The 20,218-nt window shown below is 41.1% G+C and overlaps 1 protein-coding gene across 4 annotated transcripts in view; it reads right to left on the reverse strand.

Moving 5' to 3' along the window:
- Window positions 1-14,854: 14,854 nt before the first annotated feature.
- Window positions 14,855-20,218, reverse strand: part of bcam (basal cell adhesion molecule (Lutheran blood group)) — a 49,378-nt gene continuing 44,014 nt past the window's right edge. For all 4 annotated transcript variants that reach the window (XM_026183756.1, XM_026183757.1, XM_026183760.1 and 1 more), the window contains 3 exons: window positions 19,427-19,562; window positions 18,699-18,798; window positions 14,855-16,910 (listed from right to left, as the gene is read on the reverse strand). In XM_026183756.1, the coding sequence (XP_026039541.1) occupies window positions 16,908-16,910; window positions 18,699-18,798; window positions 19,427-19,562 (239 nt within the window). In that variant the 3' untranslated portion in view covers window positions 14,855-16,907. The remainder of the gene's footprint in view (window positions 16,911-18,698; window positions 18,799-19,426; window positions 19,563-20,218) is intronic.

Consider the following 20,218-nt stretch of genomic DNA (forward strand, 5'->3'; position numbering starts at 1 on the left):
GATTGCTCCCACAGTTGATTTTTTCACACCAAGCTGCTTGCCTATTGTAGATTCACTCTTCCCAGTCTGGTGCAGGTCTACAATACTTTTCCTGGTGTCCTTCGAAAGCTCTTTGGTCTTGGCCATGGCGGAGTTTGGAGTCTGACTGTTTGAGGCTGTGGACAGGTGTCTTTTATACAGATGATGAGTTCAAACAGGTGCCATTCATACAGGTAACGAGTGGGGGACAGAAAAGCTTCTTACAGAAGAAGTTACAGGTCTGTGAGAGCCAGAGATTTTCCTTGTTTGAGGTGACCAAATACTTATTTTCCACCCTGATTTACGAATAAATTCTTTACAAATCCTACCATGTGGATTCATGGATTTTTTTTTTCACATTCTGTCTCTCACAGTTGAAGTGTACCTCTGGTGCAAATTACTGACCTCTGTCATCATTTGTCATAGCTCTGTGGTCGGCATGAAGCTGGACACTCTGGTGACAGTGGCAGAGAAAAGGACATTAAAGAAACTGCTGGACATTATGAACAATGCTGGGCATCCTCTGCACACGGCCATAAACAATCAGAAGAGTCTGTTCAGTGACAGGTTGCTTCTCCCCAAGACAAGAACTAACAGACTTAAAAACTCCTTTGTCCCACACGCCATCAGGCTGTTTAACTCCTCTCTGGAGGGGAGAGGGAGGGGAAACAGGAGGACGAAGGAGGGGGGAACAACTAAGCTGTAGTGCCTCTTCACCTCACTGTACAATACTTTTGTAAATAGTCAACAGTGCAATAGACTCAATACTTGAAATGTGCAATTCACTTGTATTTTTATTTTTTATTCCTATTTATTCTATTTATCCCCTTTGTATATTTTATTTATATTTGTCTCTGTATTTATATGTGTGTGTGTGTGTGTGTGTGTGTGTGTGTGTGTGTGTGTGTGTGTGTGTGTGTGTGTGTGTGTGTGTGTGTGTATATATATATATAACAATTCTGTAACTGTAACTTCGGTCGTTGCTGTGCTTTTTTTGGAAGTCGAATTTCCCAGAGGAACCCACCCGAGGGATTAATAAAGTTCTATCTTATCTTATCTTATTTTAAGTGGGGGAACTTGCACAATCGGTGGCTGACTAAATACTTTTTTGCCCCACTGTATTTCTAATGCAACATTCTTTCTCTGGTAGGTTTGTTAACACTTCTGTAGAAAACCAGAACGTGTTGTTTCATGTTTGTAAGTGTGTCCCGAAGGGAAGAAAATGTACATGTGCCTTTGAAATACAGGGAAAAAAGCTTTACCTGAAGGCACGCTTTACATCAACAAGGCAGAAAATACATCCATCAACAAATATGCAACATGTTATTGTATGAGCTGCTGAATACCACAGCAATTAGGTAATTTCATACCTTCCACATACACAGACACACAAACTGTGTCACACGCACAGCACCACATACATAATGGTCCGATGGTTAACACCAGGTAAGCCCGACAAACTCCCCTGAGCTATGCTGCGGCTCTCTGAAAGGTCTGTCACAAAGAAGTCGACTCATATATCACCGCAAATCTGGAAAGTCCCGACCTGCAGAAAAAAAGACATCCACGGAGGACTGGAACTGCCACAAATTGTGTTCATTTTTGAAAGTTAACAAAAGACATGTTCGACAAATGATTGTTACTCGTGATTTCAGGAGTTTTTGACGGGGGTGGTCCTGCTGTAAACAACATTAAGTTGACAGTTTGTTGGAGAAAGACACAGTTTCTGTAGTAAAATCCACAATGGGTTTTAAATCAAACACTCAATATGTAATTGAACACTTTGAGTTTTTATCCAATGGGTTTTTACAAAAAACCTCTAACTACTTAGGAATTATAACCACTGTTAAAAATAGTCTGCCATTCTCAGAGACTCATAAAAATGGATCTATTAACTGACAAGTTCCATGGCTTGGTGAGGCCTTTTCCCCAGTTATATGTGCTATATATTACTATTCATTCAGATGTCTTAATGTGCCATAATCCAGTCTGTAGCAGTTGATTTAAACAAATAACCAATAGGTGTAGACTATAAAAAGAATAAGAAAAGATGCCAATGTAAGAATAAATATAGTAAATCCTTTCCCAAATTATACAAGTTTACCAACTGCAAAACATCTCTCACAAAATGTAAAACAGCACGTTCCACAACATTTAAAATGAATTATCTGAGTGTGCATTCGGATTACATTTTTGCTGTTTTGATTTCTGATTAAAAAACAACAACAACAACAAAACAGGCATCTTGTGACAGCCAGATAAAAGATGAACATGCTGAATGAGATATTGTTGATTTGGGTTCTTTTTGCTGATAGGAAAAGATAGAAATTTACTCAGTTGGGCTGTTATTGTAGGCCAGTTCAAGCAAATTTCCTGTCACAGAATAACAATCACATCAGCATTATTTGTGTTTCACATCTATAATGCAGCATATTTGCAGCAGACTGCGTTTTCCTGTGATTTTATTGTACAACTGTGCCGCCATGTTATCACCGATAACAGCCGACTTCTATTTATTTTATATAAACTGCTACTGCTGTTGCCACAAGGGTAAATTGCACCCTTTCCTGTGCAACAATAGCTTTCCATTTGGAAAAGTCTGTTCCCCTGGGGGCTAAAACGGCAAATATAAAATCTTTCATGAGCTGGGCATAGATTGAATCAATAATGTGCCACATCTTTTGCCAGCAGAGCAAATGTTGCAAAGAATATACAGATTTATAGACACAGTGCCACATTCATGATGGGACAAACATCCAGGGATATGACCCTGACCTTTTTCATTACCGCAGCCAAAGGTCGGATGCTTTGTTGGCAATTTTCTAAATTATTTTGCACAATGAAGCATAAAGAAAAAACACGCATGCACACTCTGAGAGGAGGGTGGGGTGTTGGGCAAACACAATTAGCAAGGAATGTTAGACCCCACCCGGCAAGTGGTTAGAAAAATAGCTGACACTCATACAGTTTACAAAATTTAAGAAGAGACAGCTTCACAGAGCACAAAGGCTGTGACTAATATGTGTAGGAAGAAATATATACAGTGCATTTATATTCTGTGGCATGAGAAATGAGACGGCAAAGCAGTGCAAGGAGCAGGTAGGAGAAACTGTGGAATGCAAAGTTAAATAAATGACTCTAACTCACGCTTCTTATAATATTTGAGAATCTGCAAAATATCTCCCAAATCAAAAAAGAAGAAAAAACCCTCAGTCTTGCATTTATATACATTGCCCTTTCCCCCCTCTATATGTGAGCTTATGCAGAGCTGTGCCCTGTGATCCAGCATCAAATAAAGTAGAACGGTCTAGTAAGCTGATAAGGATGTAGCTGGGAGAAATACCAGTGACCTCACAGTGCACTTACATACAAACTGGAGATGGCGAGAAAAGAAACCTTAACAGTGGTAACACACTGACACAGGAGCTGCAAGTGATAAACACTCCTGTCTTTTCCATTGCTGGCAGAGACCCTCTGGCTCTGTAATAATAAGGGCTCTCTCTTCACTAGGAAGTGAGTATTTTTTTTTCTTTTCCATTGAGGTAAAGGTAGTGGGAAGGGTCACAGCTGTGAAAGAACATAAAACAGGCTGAGACTGAAAATGGAAAATAGGGTATAAATAATCCTATCCTCGTCTCGCTCAACACCGTTGCCCTTGCTTAAAAAAAAGTGACACACACACTAAATCCTTTTTTTGAATATGGTAGCAAGATACACAAGACAGAATACACGAGTGTAAGAAAAGGAGAACATGCTTGGATACGATTGCAAAGCTTCATCGGTAAGTCAGCAGAGCATATAGTAATTATAAGGTGTAAGTTACTCTGATTGTCACTGCTATTATTGTTTTACACACAAGAGCAGCAAGCAGTTTTCAGTGTGAGTGTGTGCATGTACATGTGTAATGGAAATGGAAAGAGGAGATATAGGAGAGTGATGGAGTGATATAAGCTGGCATTCTGCTGCTGGGTGATGCAAAAGCAATCACTTTTACTGCGTGTTTGGCCTCAGGAAAGTGTGTGTTTGTGTGTGTTCTATATGTATCTGCAGTGAGTGTTGAGCAACAAGGTCAAATGGGAGTCTTTCATTATGCTATACAGGTCCACCTCCCTCCAGGTGTGTATGCCATATCAGAAGCTCTGGTTTAGCACACACAAGTACAGTTTCTGTGTGCACTGATGTGTTTTTAAGTGCAGACGATCACTGAAAACACAAGTGTGCAAGCGCGCGCGTGTGTGTGCGTTACTCTCCAGACAGCTGCCGTGCTGTAATGTTAGCCGATGGGAGGAGCCTGTAGAATGTAAAGAAGTTCTCAGAGGAGAAACTCTCAACAGCTGCTCTTCAGTTCCTTCGGGCTGTTCTCCCTCTTTTGAACAGCAACTTTCTTCTCTGATCCTCTCTCTCGCTTTCTTTCTCTCACTCCCTCCTACTTTCTCTCTTTCTCTTGACTCTTTCCCAGGGGATTTTTTTTTTGCTCTCAGCAGTTCTTTAACCCCAGCAAGTATGTGTAAGAATATACTAACAGAGCTGCCTTTTAAGTATTTTAAAACATTACTCAGTATTTCAGTGTGTTGGAAAACTAGTCTTAGTGCAGTTTATTATGAGTTTTTACTCTAAAGATAATCTGTTTTATAGGTTTTAAAATGGAGGCTAACTGTGGGTTATTGGTGTGATGATAAAGATGTAATTATTAGGTCAACGAATATATACATATGCCAAAAAGATTAACCAAGTAATAGCCTTGTTTTAACAAAAAGTAAGTCTGGATGATTCATTCATGTTCTGCTTATCCAAATCCAAGACAGGACATGGTGGTAGGTGGGTAAGCAGGGTACTCCTGACATCCCTCTCCCCAGGTACATGTTTGCAGTTCATTCTGATGCATCCCAGGGTGCTTGCAAGCCAAGTGAAATATATCACCTCTCCATTGACTTGTAGGCCTAGCCTCAGATCTCCTTCCAGTTGGATGTGCCCAGAGATCCTCTGAAGCAGAGCTATCAAACAGAAGGCTCCCGGGCCAGAAACAGCCCAGCAAAGACTCCAATCTGGTCCATTGGATGGAAAATGTGAATGAAGGCATACATTATGGACTTTTAACTTTATTTTTATACATTTAACAACTTTTCTTGCTGATAAAGGCCTCCTCCTTGTGCATTTTGACAAGCTTTTGCTTCTTTGTTTGTTAATCAATCAGCTACAACTTTTATTTCTTACAATTTAAGCCCAAAGAGTCATGCTAACAGATTTTTCGTTTATTACAGCAGCATTTTTAATCATGGAGGAAAAACTGAGACACAAAGTTGAAATTGTACTTTTTCTTATATTAAGATGTCTTAAACATTAAATATACAGTTCAGCTTCTTTACGCTGACAGCGATGGAAGTTTCGCTGGTGTGGCCCAATAAGATCAGAGTGGGATGTATGTGGCCCTGATGTAAAATGAATTTGACTTCCATGCTCTAAAGGGGGGATGATGCCCAAACGACCCCACCTGCTTCTTTTGACACAAACAAGCAGTGGCCCTTTTATGAGCTCACTTCCAGATACCAAGCTCCTAAGGCTGGGCCCAAGCACTCAACAGAGGAAACTCCTTTTGCCATCTTGTTTTTGTGTCCTTATTCTTTGGGTCACTACCAAAATCTCATGAATGTAGGGTGGGAACTAAGATTGACTGATAAATCGCCTTCCGGCTCAGCTCTCCCTTCACTACAAAGGTCTGGCCTACATTACTGTTAACACTGTGTCAATGCAGCACTCCACCCCACACTCCATCCTACCATCAGATCCTGAGATATCTGAACTTCTTTGCTTTTGGAATCCTCCCTCCTCCAACAGAGAGGGAGCAATACACCAGGTTAATCATTCATCTCACTAGTTGGCTAATACTAAGCCAAAATATGTGTAATAACAATAATAAGCAAGAATAGCAATAACACTAAGCTAAATACTAATACACCAAGTACTTAAATATGAGGTGACAACCAAAGTGATCAGAGAAAAAAAACAGTGCAGTATCTATGATTTAAAAAGTAATATCATATTAATGGGGTCAGAACCTTATTATAATGAGATAACATGAGCACATGATTTTTCCTATTATGTGCAGCCTAATACCTCTATAAAGCACATACAAATCATCTGAGGTAAAAATGGGTTATTATCATATCATAGTAATGAGTTGTGTGCTCCTAACATTTGCTTTTATTTAAAGGTAATAATATAAAATTATGCTTAATGGTTCAAGTTGTTAAACTGAAAAATTGAGTGAAAAATGTGAATTGGGGCTGCAAAATGCATCCCAGACCCCAGGCTTTTAGACTCTAATGCTTATAGATTCAAAATATTTTTTTCCGAAGGAGGAAGAGTACATGACTATCTATCGCAGACCACCATTGGTTATTTCACATGAGGGATTTGTGTTGTCTCAGGGCGCTCCCTCTCGCTCCATTTTGGACCAATAGTTTAAGCAGTTCTGCTTAAAAATAGTCCTGACCTTCTGTCTAAATACTTGCACTAAATCGTGAAGTTGACTTAGGCTGTCATGGAAAAATGTAAGTGAACTTTGACCCTTATGGATTGATTCATGGAGCACAACATTCCATTAAAATAGATAAACATAGAGAAAGTGAAATTTTCAAAATAGACCTTTGTTTAAACACATCGATTCTACATATTTATTGTTTTCAGCTCATAAACTCAGCTGGAAATTCATCTCCGTCTATTGTACTTGTCCTTCATTCCCTCACACTAAACACAAAATTGCCAAACCAATTAAAATTAAAATACAACCAGCTGTGCCTTAATAACTAAACATCCCACAGGTGGTCCGGCTCTGCTGAGTGACACGTACTCACACGCTTGCTGAAACTCAAGCAGCGGGGGATCTGCCGCTATTTGGCTTAATAGCACGCTCGCTGATACAATCAATGAAACAAATCTTTCTCTTGGTGAGATGCGTATCAGAAATACAACAAATAAATGCAAACTCACACAAGTATATGCACACACACGCACTTAATACACAGGTACCAGCTCTACGTTCTGTGACTCATCATTGCGTCGAGACAGTAAACAGAGTCAGGCCACACAGGATATTAAACCTTAGGACTGTGAGAGATAAACATTTAACACAAGCGCTTTCATTTTTATCATGCTTTTTCTCCTTTCCTCCTCCTATCCCCCTTATTCCTTTAAAGCCCATATTTGTTTAAAGCCTGGAGCCAATGTAGATTTATGACCTCTTTACAAGGCATCCTGTTTTGTCCTTCATCACCAATCACTACTTTCATTTCCTCTCATCCTAGCAGTAACTGCCTACTACACCATCTCCTCCCTTCAATTCACTCTCCACCCCATCCTGCCTTTAAATCTATTTTCAGCTCACTACATCTACCTTTCTCCCCCCCTTTGTCCTCTTTGCTTTTTGAAGTCTCGCTATCAATTATCTTCTTCCCTTGGTGCAAGCAGTCCCCTATTAATCTCTACATACATGCTGATCTTATTCTTGTTTCATTGCTCTGGGGGGGTCATGTGTGCTGCTGATTATGCAGGATGATGGAGCACATATCGCCGGTGAGGTTGCCACTGGAGTCTTGTTCATCCTGGATTCATCTCAACAGTGCTGAATAACGCAGTGTATGTCTGTTTATGTCTTTGTATACCGTAACGGTATGGAGGACCAAACCTGCCAAAAAAAAGAAAGATTATGGCTATGCTGGTTCCATCTAGAACTGTCCAGTTTCTCAGCTGAACTATGACATATTTTGAATGGGTTACTGGTTATACAATAAATCAGAAAAGGGACTTTGTGGGGAAAGAAATGGGGGAAATAATGCAGGAGTTTTGCATAGATAAATAAAAATGAACATTAAACTGTAAATTTTACGGGAAGGTAAATAAATAAGGGAATTAATACAAAGGTAAATACAGGTAAAAAGAAAACACTGCAAGTTTACACTGTGTCTTTTTATGTCAATTTATTTTAAAAAATGAAGCCAATATGTAGAAAAATAGTACAATCTTACTGGACCCATAGGAATTAACAAAATAAATACCAGCAAATCAACTATACTTAATGAACTGATGATCAGCAAGTGTGAGCACCTCAGGAAATGCAGACGTTTTGGATGGAGGACTGCAGTATTTAGATGGGTCTTATCATAATACCAAGCAGGAAAGATGTCAGCAAGCACTCTAGAGAAGCTGCTGTTGTTGCCCATTAATCTGGGAAGGGTTATTTGGCCATTTATAGATAATCTGAAGTCCACCATTCTACAGTGAGAAAGATCATTCATAAGTTGAAAACATTCAAGACAGTCACCAATCTTCCCAGGACTGAACACCACAGCAAATACACTTCAAGATCAGGCTGTGCAAGGCTCAGAGAAACTGCAGAAATAAGTCAATAAATAAATAAAAATGAAACATAAAAAAGACCCAAAAATTATGGCTTGTTTGGAAAGGTTGTCAGGAGAAATTATTTCTTCTTTAAAAAGCACATAGCAGCACTGAGGCTAGGGTTTGCAAATATGCATCTGAACAAACCACAAGATAAGCCAAAGTGGAGATGTTTGACCACATTTGCACAAACACGATTTACCAATTTGATTTATGTGTTGTTGCTTTTTTTTTTTTTTTTTTTTTTTTACATCAGCCACAGGAACTGGGAAACTTGTGTCGACTATAAACCCCTATGTATACCAAAGTACTGGAGAGTCAAATCTAGGCCATTTGTTTGGCAGCTAAAGTTTGGCCCAAATGACACCATGCAACAGGACAATGATCACAAGGACAATGATCACAATGATCACAAGCACAGCATCAAATCTACAACAGAATGGCTGTTGTAGACCGAGTGCTCAACAGAAGTCCAGACCTCAACCCAAGTTTTTCCTGTTTACACACACATACACATATATATATATATATATATATATATATATATATATATATATATATATATATATACACTCAACAAAAATATAAACGCAACACCTTTGTTACTGCTCCCATTCCCCATGGGATGGACGTAGAGACCTAAAATTCATTCCAGATACACAATATAACCATCCCTCCCAAACAGTGGTCACAAATCAGTCCAAATGTGTGGTAGTGGGCACATCTGCTATATTGAGATAATCCATCCCACCTCACAGGTGTGCCACATCAGGATGCTGATCTGACATCATGAGTAGTGCACAGGTGTACCTCAGACTGCCCACCTTCCATGATGGTTCCTCGGAGGAACCATCATGGAAGGACAGGCCCCTGCACGGTATGTACCACCGGCAGATAGAGGAGGTGGCTGATATCCAGAAATCCTACCAGTGGCTGGACAAAGCTGGACTGAAAGACAGCACAGAGGCACTAATCATGGCAGCACAAGAACAAGCTCTGAGTACAAGATCCATAGAGGCTGGGGTCTATCACACCAGGCAAGACCCCAGTTGCAGGCTGTGTAAAGATGCCCCAGAGACAATCCAGCACATAACAGCAGGGTGCAAGATGCTAGCAGGCAAGGCATACATGGAACGCCATAACCAAGTGGTGTACAGGAACATCTGTGCCGAGTATAACCTGGAAGTCCCGAGGTCAAAATGGGAGATGCCCCCAAGGCTGGTGGAGAATGACCGAGCTAAGATCCTGTGGGACTTCCAGATACAGACGGACAAAATGGTGGTGGCTAACCAACCGGACATAGTGGTGGTAGACAAACAGAAGAAGATGGCCGTAGTGATCGATGTAGCGGTTCCGAATGACAGCAATATCAGGAAGAAGGAACACGAGAAGCTGGAGAAATACCAAGGGCTCAGAGAAGAGCTCGAGAGGATGTGGAGGGTGAAGGTAACGGTGGTCCCCGTGGTAATCGGAGCACTAGGTGCGGTGACTCCCAAGATAGGCGAGTGGCTCCAGCCAGGGCTGGACTGGGACAAAAAATCGGCCCGGGCATTTTGACTAGAGACCGGCCCACCAAAAATGTGACGTCATTCAGGGGTAAAACCGCAAAGGATTCTGGGAATTTGTGGCAAGAGGTACTAGCGCATGCAGGCTTTCAATTGAGCTCAGTTACACAGCGATAAAAAGAAACACAAAAAATGGCAAGAAGCTGTTGTATTATTAACTGCAATAGCCGGTGTTGTGCCAAAAAGTGATTGTCTGCCAAAAACTGATTGCTGGTATTTAAATTGCTATGAGTAACTTGTTGGGCTATAATATGTGAAACATATGTCAAATGCATCCCTCATGGATGACATGAAGTCATCTCTCCATCTCTCTCTGCTGCTCTTCTGTCTCCTCTGTCACAGACTTCTCCACTTTAGATGATAAATCAGCCTGGTGCAACATGTAAGGATTGGCACAATTTGTTAAGATTTTGAGGAGTTTGAGAAACTAACCTGAAGCATAAAATAAAATTTACTATCAGTAACTTCATAGCACCCGCCCAGCAGTATATAAACTCCGTCATGCTAGCTAGTACGCAGTACCAGTTATTCTAAGCGCCTGTAAAAAGTCAGCACAACGAAAACAAACTACAACTAAACTTGGTTTATATCTGACACAGACAGCAGGTCATAACTTCTTGCCTGAAGTTCAGTTCCTCTGCCACTATGACCGGCGGCCGCCTCGGTCTCTCCTCCTCTTGCCTCCCCTTTCCCTTATCCACCTGCTGGCCTCCACCACTTGCTGATGTTGCTAAATCTGTGGAAGCTATGCCATAGCTACCGCCAAACAATTCAGTTATTTTTACACATTTGGCAGCGTCTGCCTGAAGGGCTTTTTGGCCCTAATTTTTTCTGCACCTTCTTTCCTTTTTTTGTTCTCCATTTTCTTTAGTTCGTCTAAAGGTTGCTAAACAAGGGGGAGGGTGCATCCGACCTCCTCGGCTGTAATTGGTCCAGCCCAGAGTCGATCATGACCAACTGGCCAATCCAACACCTTTCATTATTTATACCCTTCCAAAAAAAAAAAAAAAAAAAAAAAAAAAAATCGATCGGCCCATAAAAACAAAAAATCGCCAGCGGCCCACCGGGCAAATGCCCGGTATGCCCGATGGCCAGTCCAGCTATGGCTCCAGCAGATCCCGGGAATAACATCGGAGATCTCTGTCCAGAAGAGCGCAGTCCTGGGAACAGCTAAGATACTGCGCAGGACCCTCAAGCTCCCAGGCCTCTGGTAGAGGACCCAAGCTTGAAGGATAAACCGCCCGCAGGGGCGTGCTGGTTTTTTTTAAATTTTTTTATATGTATATATATATATATATATATACATGTATATGTCATTAAAAGTGAAAGTAGATATACGTTTTTGACTGAAAATACAGAAGCAACTTATAAAACAAAATATTTATGGAGGTAATGTAACAGCAGTGAATTATTTCCATAGTTTAAGTCCTCCAAAGTGCTAAGACCAACCCAATGCTACCGAGTGGCCATCAGATCCAGGCTGAGCAAGCAGAAGGGACAGACAGTGACTGTCATCCCTCAATAGGCCAACACTAAATTACTAAATCAGTTTAAAGCTACTGTAACCAAACCCAGTGAAGGGAGCATGAAGACTCTCAGCAGGCAGAGCAAGAGATAAGGGAAAAGGGAAAGGACACTGGGTGGAGTGGCCGTAATCCCCCCTCATTGTTAGCAAGACTGAAAAGCACTGATCCACTTGTTCTTTGTAAAATAAAGCACAAGAAGATCTCAAAGTGCACACACAAACAGCACGGTAGAAAAATGTGCATTATGTCAATACTGTCAATCCATATCGGACCTTTAGAGCTTGTGATTACATCAGCACAAACTGACACTGACATCTTTACTTGCATTTTCTAATTCTCTCCTGTCGACCTGTGCTCTTATCCTGCTGGTCTCCATCTTCGCTACTTTGTATTCAAAGCACAGATGGATTTCAGCGGGTCACATTGATGGGAGACTTTTAATTTCCTAATGGAACACGAGTGGTGTAGTGGGTGCGTGTCAGAACAATGGCGCTAATAGGCCCACAAGCACAGAGGCTGTGTAGATGCACGGTGTTGGGCTAAACTGTCAAAAGGTAATACAAGGTTAGCATACACTATTACAAAAGCTAAGAGATGAGATTTTTAATGAAGAGAATGAACCAGCATTTTTTTCCCCCTCCTCACTCTTGATTAATGGTTGGTTTTGATATATCATTATAGCCGCTATTGATAAGAATCATCCTACTAAGTGCTACTGATCTATAAACAAAGCTGCACCGCAATTGGTTGATGATTGATGGATTCATTTAAACTGGTTCCCAAGTATAAAAGTGAGTCGACAGAATGCTGCATCATGAAGTCGGCAGCAAGCTCATCCATAAAGCAGTTATTGATGCAAAACATGGGCTTCCTCGATTTGTCTGCTCTGTCACAACAAATCATGGAATCAATCAATGTGGGGGAAATTTACATAATGCTGGTTATATCAAAGAGATTAAAATTGGGTGCAAGCTAGGAATCAATTTAGATGTCATCTTCTAGGAAGTGCAAGAAAAAACACACGGATGAATTACATCAAGAGCAATTAGATTTCTGGTGTGTGAATATTTTAGAGATGGTGTTCAATGCTGTGCAAGGATTTTAGCTGGCACGTTATATGGCCAGACCTGCGTCCTTCAAACATTTTCTTAGTTATTAGAACATATATACGTTTTTTTTAAAAAAAAAAACAATTTTTATCTACTTTTGTCATAAAAGGTTATGAATCCAAATTCCAAAAATACCAGTGACCACCAGTGCTAGCCCTTAGCCTCCGTATAGACCAGGGGTGCACAATCCCGGTCCTCGAGAGCTACCGTCCTGCAGCTTTTAGATGCATCCTTGTTCCCACACACCCGAATCAAATGAATGGCTTGTTATCAGGCCTTTGCCAAACACGATGGCATGCTGAAGAGGTAATCAAACCATTTGATTCAGCTGTGTTGGAGTAGGGATGCATCTAAAAGCTGCAGGATAGTAGCTCTCAAGGACTGGGATTGGGCAGCCCTGGTATAGACACTACTGTATCAATTTCAAACTCCTATAGTTATTCCATCCCAGTTTTTCAGAAAACCTTTTTCAGACTTTTGAACCGATGATGCACCTCGCATTCACACACTTAGGTATTCACACTGCCCACCTGTCCAGCTGATGGCATACCCCATCAGCCTTTTACAGCTGAGGGGTAAAAGGGACTGGAAGACCTGGAAACATGTTGCAATGACAGGAATAACAACACAGGGAGGAGCCGTGCTGCTCTCTGGCAGGAAGCACCATGCCCTCCTGTGTTTTAAATGCACTGTAAAACAGCATGCAGCAACACTACATATGAGCGGGTGGAGGAAGGTTTGGGGTCTTCATTCACCCTGTTCTGTTAACCGTCAGGGGTGGGATGCGGGGCCTCCTTGCTACTGCAGATAAGGAGGCGGACTGCTTTCCTCCACCCCAGAGAGAAGGGTTACATCTCCTGGATCCGGGTATGGTTTGCCCCTCTGGGGGCGGGGGTACCCAGACCTGGGATATAGAGTATGTTTGGGGAGTGTGAATGTGTGTACAGTGCCTATCTGTGTTTGTCTCCATGTCAGATGAGTGCCGAGTATTTGTTTGTGTATATGGGGGTGGGAATGCACATTTGTGTCTCCGTGCGCCTGTTCGTCTGTGTCAGCTTGGGTCTTAGACTCCACCTCTCTGGGAACATCTCAGGCTCTCCAAGGTATGGAGGCCTTTCTCCCCTCACCACACTCCCTGCCAGTGGCTGATGCCGTCAGACGTTGGTGTGTTGGTGGTTCTTGGTGTCTGGGGCTGGGCGCTCATGTATGTCCCAACTCACCCCTGGTGGCCGATTGGCGGGGCCTGGCGCCTGTGGCCTGGCTGGGCCCCTTCCGGGGGGTGGGGTGCCCTCAGGCCTCTGGGCCTGAGGCCCGGTCCTCTCTGGCACAGCTGGCTGCTGGCAGATCCCTCGGGCACGTCACTGCAACCCCCTCTGGCCTCTGCTCCGTGGCTGCTGGGTGACCTCTCGTTTGGGGCTCTCCTCAGCTCTTCCTAGGAAGGTGGCACGGTTGCCCCTGTGGTGGTCCACCTTGGGCCCTCGTACGCTGGGGCCTTTGGATGTCTGGGGCCTGGATCTCCTCCATACCTGCTTCATGCCCTGGGGGACGGGGCTATAGCGTCCACACTCCCTAGCAGATCGTTACATGGAGAAACCTTTTGAATACAAGCGTGCTGATCCACACAGGTGTGCAAACGGGTGTACACACGGGTGTTCACTGACACAAACTACACCCTTCCTGCCTGCTACCACGAAGCACATTGTGCGCTGTCGATCTTGCGTGCTGCACAATAACATGTAATATTTAGTATCTACTGTTATCTACTTTTGGCTAGTTTATTGTGATGGTGTTGTATTTATTATGTTGCTTTTTTATGTTTGTTTTCTCTTCTGTTTTTTTTTTTTTATCTCCATACAGGTGATCCACGTGTTTTGTTTGTTTTTCTTTTTTTTCTTCACCCTTTCTCACCATCTCTTCTCCCCTCTATTTTTCTTTCTCTCCCTCTCTTTTTTCATTCTCTCTCCCAGTCCTATCCCCCAGTCATGTCTATCCCATCTGTAACAACCGAAAATCAAATAAATACATAATTATAATAAAGGTCAATCAAATGGACCAATATGGCAAGGCCATGATGATCCACTTGGTAAAGTAAATCCTCTGGGCATCTTTCTTGGCCTTCAGACAACAATTCTGATGGCTAAAGATCCAAACAGGACAGGCAAAAAAAAAAAAAAAGAAAAAGGAATAACAACACAGAGAATATTTGGGTGAATGGGGTAATTTTTCTTTTTTTTTTCTTTTTTTTCATTATAAACTCTACATGGCTGGAGCAAAATAAAAAGATACATCAACACGTCACAACAATGTACCACAAAATATACAGTATACAGTAAAGAGAGAAGAGTAAACCATTTAAATGGAATCTAAAAAAAAAAAAATTCTCTTCTCTCAGCGAGTGGAAACACATTGGAAAAAAACATCAGTAGTTCAAATATTGACAATCCCCTTTCTAAACAACTTTTATACTGTACCATATTATTTTGATATAAAACAAGTGGGAAAAAAAGAAATCAACTATCTATCTTCACCTGCCCCCACAGGGTTGCTAACACTCAACATGTTTTGGTAAGATCAGCAGACAGACAGTGAAAACACAATGAGCTTTGTGGGCACAGAGAGTGGTTTGAGGTGACCTTTTTAAAAAAAATATAAATCAAGGCCAATACTTCCAGTGTAAAACAAAGTAAAAGGGCATGTACCCCTTTATCAAAGCTTTTGTTTTCCTTTTTTTGCCTGCCGACAGTGTAGGGGATAAACAAAAACATCGTACCTAAACACAGACACACCTGCTGTGACACTGAAAAGCTTTCATTTGGTAAAAAATAAAAGGTAGATACCCCAAGAACATCCCCAGTCTCTCCCACACCTCCCTCCCCTGCCTGTTTCAAACTAGAGTGAGCCTGTGCAAGTGATTACTCCCAACAGGTGAATCTGCGACTAGTGCACCGCAGCTGCTCAAAGTCCCAGTTTGTTGTCATGGGAAAACAACAGCACAGCGGGCTACTGTTTGAGATTGTCAACCATTTCACCAAATTACACCAATTTCTGGTGAAAACTGGGCTTTCTGAGCAAAACCACTGTGTGCTGTGCTGTTCCTCAGTTTTCACTTCACTGGCCCCAGCTTTCATCCTGAAGTAGGGGACCAAAACGCTGTGAAACACTGAGAAATAAATAGTAGCCATTACTGCTGGCAACTCAGTAACCACAAACACCTTGGACTCCACATCATGCACAGTACTCCTCCTGCTTGATAGGCAGAGTGAGCATTATTTGAATTTACAGAGGAAAACACAAGCACATAGGAAAACAAGTGAACAGTTGGTATACTGACATAATATACAAGTGCGCTGCAAATGGCAGGAACAAATTTGTACAACCTAATAGCTTGCTTGTTTGGTTGCTTTTCAGCTAGATTAAAAAAGGCAAGCAATTTTAGAGACAGAATTGGTGTTATTAAAAGCCTGGATTGTTTCTACTGAAAGCTAATTAGAGATACTGAAAGACATACATATATAAATATATATATATATGTATAAACAGTCACAGGTGGCAAAACTGCAATTAAACAACACTAATGCAAACACAGAGATTCTTTGAACAAAAACTCGACAGTTACGAGTGCCAAACAGTGTGCTCGGGGATTAAATGTGAGCGTACATCATAGCTTGTTAGGGAGGTGAAACAAACAGAGTAACAGCCGGGTGTATTTTTGCCTAATGTTACCAGCAGAAAGGAAAGATATTTTAACTGCAGACTCCAAAACAGAAAAGCTGTTCAGTGTTATGCTTAAATGCAGACTAACACTAGAAGAAAATGAATTTGAGGTTTCCTTTGGGGTGAAAAAGAAGATTCTGTCACTGTGTTTAAGCATGTGCCAATCATACTTCTTAGTACAGCTCTTTTCTGCAGAGGAGTGAAAGACATGATTGGTAAATTAATGAATTATCCAGTGTTGTCAGAATATGATTTCGCACATGTATCATTTTAAACCTGCGGCAGCACAAGTTGGATAGAGGTCTAAGAACTCTATCTTTAAAAAAAGGCAAAGTAAAAAAAAAAAAAACTCCACCCAACTTGGCTATTGCAGGTTGTAAAACAAGAATAGCCAATGCTGAACATGCTGAGCAGCCACACCGCTCAACCTACACCCATGTCCCTGCTCCACCTCTCATTGCCCCCACAACTTTAATATCACCAGTCTAGTAAAAAAAAAAAATTAGCCCTGTTGTCTTCATATCCTGTTGTCCTCTTCGCTTCATCCTTCTGGGAGCCTTTTTCATCATCTGGTTTTATCACTGTCAGAGAGAAATGACAAAACTTAATAAATATGACCAATATGCAAAAACAACAAGAAACAAACACGCCTATTTTTTTGACAACTTCCAGAAAATATGCATTTATTGTCCACATCAAATGCAATTAAATGGAAAAATAATCCATATTTTCCTAAATTCTTCATACATATTCTTTTTTTCTTCTTATTCAACAGTTAATTGCTGGTAAATTAATTCATTTAGATCACGGCACAACAACGACAATAGCGTAAAATCATTTGAATGTCGAATAAACGTTGTATCAGAAATATCTACAGCTAGGTGCCCAAAAGATCCAGCAGCTTTCCTGGTTTGTGGATGAAATCTAAATCTAAAGCATAAACCAAACCCATGGTTTTACAACACTCATTAAATTTGCTTCTGCATGGCATTGAATAGTGCTGTTCTGTCAGCAGAGATGCACACAAAGTATTCAATAGGAGGTTGGAGGGTTTGAAAGGATACTTCAGATTTCACCTGCTTTTACTTTTTGATTAAGTTTAGGTTAAAGATTGGGACTTGGGCTGAGGTCTGCAAATTAACAAGTTATTTTTACAAAGTGTACATGTGAGGCACTGGGAGTGAAACCTCTGGTGCCACTGCCAAAACCACAGTCACAGCACTGGTGCCAAATAGACACCTTATGTTGTAATGTTTTCTTTTCATATCTTGCAGTATTTTCAGAGAACTTTATTACTTGGAGTTGACAGATAAATATAAGATACACAACATTTTATCACAAAATACCAGTTTTTATGGACGAGATATCACTGCTGTGTTATTAAACTTTTACAGACTTGTGTTACTTTACTTGGCATTGTAAGAAAATCCTTTGTCAAATGTAGAAGTCGAGATTTACTTTCAGAATCCAGTGAAGTGCATCTGTGGCACGAAGGCTCTTTTCATATTTTAATAGCATCTCAGTAAAGAAATATTAACTTGATTATGTATGGAGAGACAGACTTTTACATCTTTCTTCTCTTCTTGTTATATCCATTTCAAAAGCAAAGGTAAATGTCCCTGATATCTCCTTGCAGTTATGAAATGTCATCCAGTTTGCTGTCAGCAGTTTCAAAAGTGACATAAAACAAGACTTTGAAATTCAAGTCACACATGCCACTACAGTAAATTTAAAGATGAAATGTTCTACATTTGTGATGACATTTCTAGATGACTCCCCGCAGCTTTCACACCACATCACGATGGAGGAACCACTTTTCCAAGCCAGCTTCCCTTGAACTAAAACTGACTTTAGACACTCAATCAGAATGACGGAGCTGTGTGAAGAGATTTCTGGTGACTGTATCGCTCATGGTCATGTCAACCAGGTATCAAGGATTCTTTTAGGTTAGTAAATGTCTGCAGGACTGTGCTCATCCTTGGTGATGCTAAAAATACAAAGAGGAATACTGGCACTACCCCGTTTAAATTACTATAAGAGGCTTTTACATCACTAACATTTCTTGATGTTTCCAGCAAAAAGTGAGGCCTGACCACAGACACTGGCTGAAAATAACCTTTATTTCTATGCAAACAGTCTCTCAAAATATGCAAAGGTTTTGTTTTTATCCACTGTGCTGAATTGTCCTTGACTTGCTCCTGCCCACTATTGTTCTGTTGTGTGACTCACACTCATGAATGCAGAATCAGACAAAGTCACCTAAATTCTTAGGAAAGATAAAATGTAGAGGTCAAGTGTTTACTTGCTCAGCCATTATAACTGTCAGCTGTACCATTCTCAATTCACATTCATGGCTCTATAGGCCTAACCTGTTCTGTTGCATTTTTTTTGTTTAAGAGACCATCCTCTTCATTGAGCTTGTCTGTCTTCAGCTCCACCACAACGCTACTGTTCGTCATTCCAGAGTTCCTAGAAATAGAAATGGCATAGAGAAAAAACAGTGAAAACAAAAGAAAAAATCGGGGAGTTAAGTGTTTGTTGGGGCGAATATTTGCTTAGTTTTACAAATGGATGTAGACAAGAACAAATCAGTCCGACAACTTGTTTGCAAAATAAACCTGTGCAGTATTAATGCAGTTCTCCCAGTGGACCTGAAATGTATGTATCCTGTAACTCTATTCTGCAAACTTAACATTTACAAATCGTACTTTATTGTGTCAAATCTCCAAGCAAATAAAGAAAAAGAAACCCTGCTCTTGCTGCTAATCAGGATATTCTGATTATTTAAAAGAAAATTTATTCTTGCAGGACAGATGGCACATTTGCAATTAAAAAGGATTATGAAAACAAGCTTAGGAAAGTTGGTATTCTATATTGTAAAAACTTCAGATGTATTTTGCAATCAGCAACATCGTCAGTGCATACAAATAGATATCTATAGTCTTTTTAACAAATATTCTGGCATGAGCAAACCAAACACTTTTGTTTTTTTGTTACAGATTTTCCAACTTGTTAAGCACTTTGACTTTTAGTGTTTTTTGATTCATGTGATTATTAATCCCCCCTCCCATCCCTTTTGTCCCTGATCTCTACTCACACTTCCTTCGGGTCCTTCTTGCTGCAAGACAGCTTGTTGTTCTTGCTTAGGCAGTAGAGGAGGCCAACCAGCAACAGGAGGAGCAGAACACACACCACCACAGCTATCACCACCGCACTGGAGCCTCCCTGTCCAGCTACAGTGCCGCAATGGAAGTACATATGGGAGGAGGGATGGGGGGAGGGTCGGGGGGCAGGTGGGAGGTTTGCGAGGTGGAGGGTTGGTGGGAAAGTTTGGGGAAATTTGATTGGAGGGCAGATGTTTAGGGGAATCATGGAAGGATTGATCATGGTGGAGGAGGTGTGAGGATGGAATGGAGAGTTTTCGATTTTCAAAAAATCAGTGGTAGGGAGAGAGGCATCGTTAGGGGTGGTTGATTGGTGAGAGAAAGAGGAAGGAAATTGATTTGATTTGGTGTTATCATGGGAGGGAGAGAATGGGAAGATAGAGAGTGAGAGAATGAGATTTGATGGAGTCCAGGTGAAGACAGTTGATGGATGGGTAGTTGGAAAGGTGGAGGGCAGAGGATAAGGGGCGGGGATTGGGATGTGGGGTTAGTCTATCTTTTGAATGCAATGACTGAAATGTGATGCGACCCAAAAACAGGGCCTATGTCTACGCAGATAATACTAGACAGCTAATGAGAGCAATGAAACAACACTGAACATACTCACCCAACCACCTACACTTGTATTACTGTACTTGTGAAGACATGATGCTATAATAAGTTTTCTCAAGCTAACATTACTAACCCTACAAAGATTACTGAAGCCTATTAAGATCCAGTCATAA

Source organism: Astatotilapia calliptera, chromosome 11 (genome assembly GCF_900246225.1).
Source record: "Astatotilapia calliptera chromosome 11, fAstCal1.2, whole genome shotgun sequence".
Taxonomy (NCBI): domain Eukaryota; kingdom Metazoa; phylum Chordata; class Actinopteri; order Cichliformes; family Cichlidae; genus Astatotilapia; species Astatotilapia calliptera.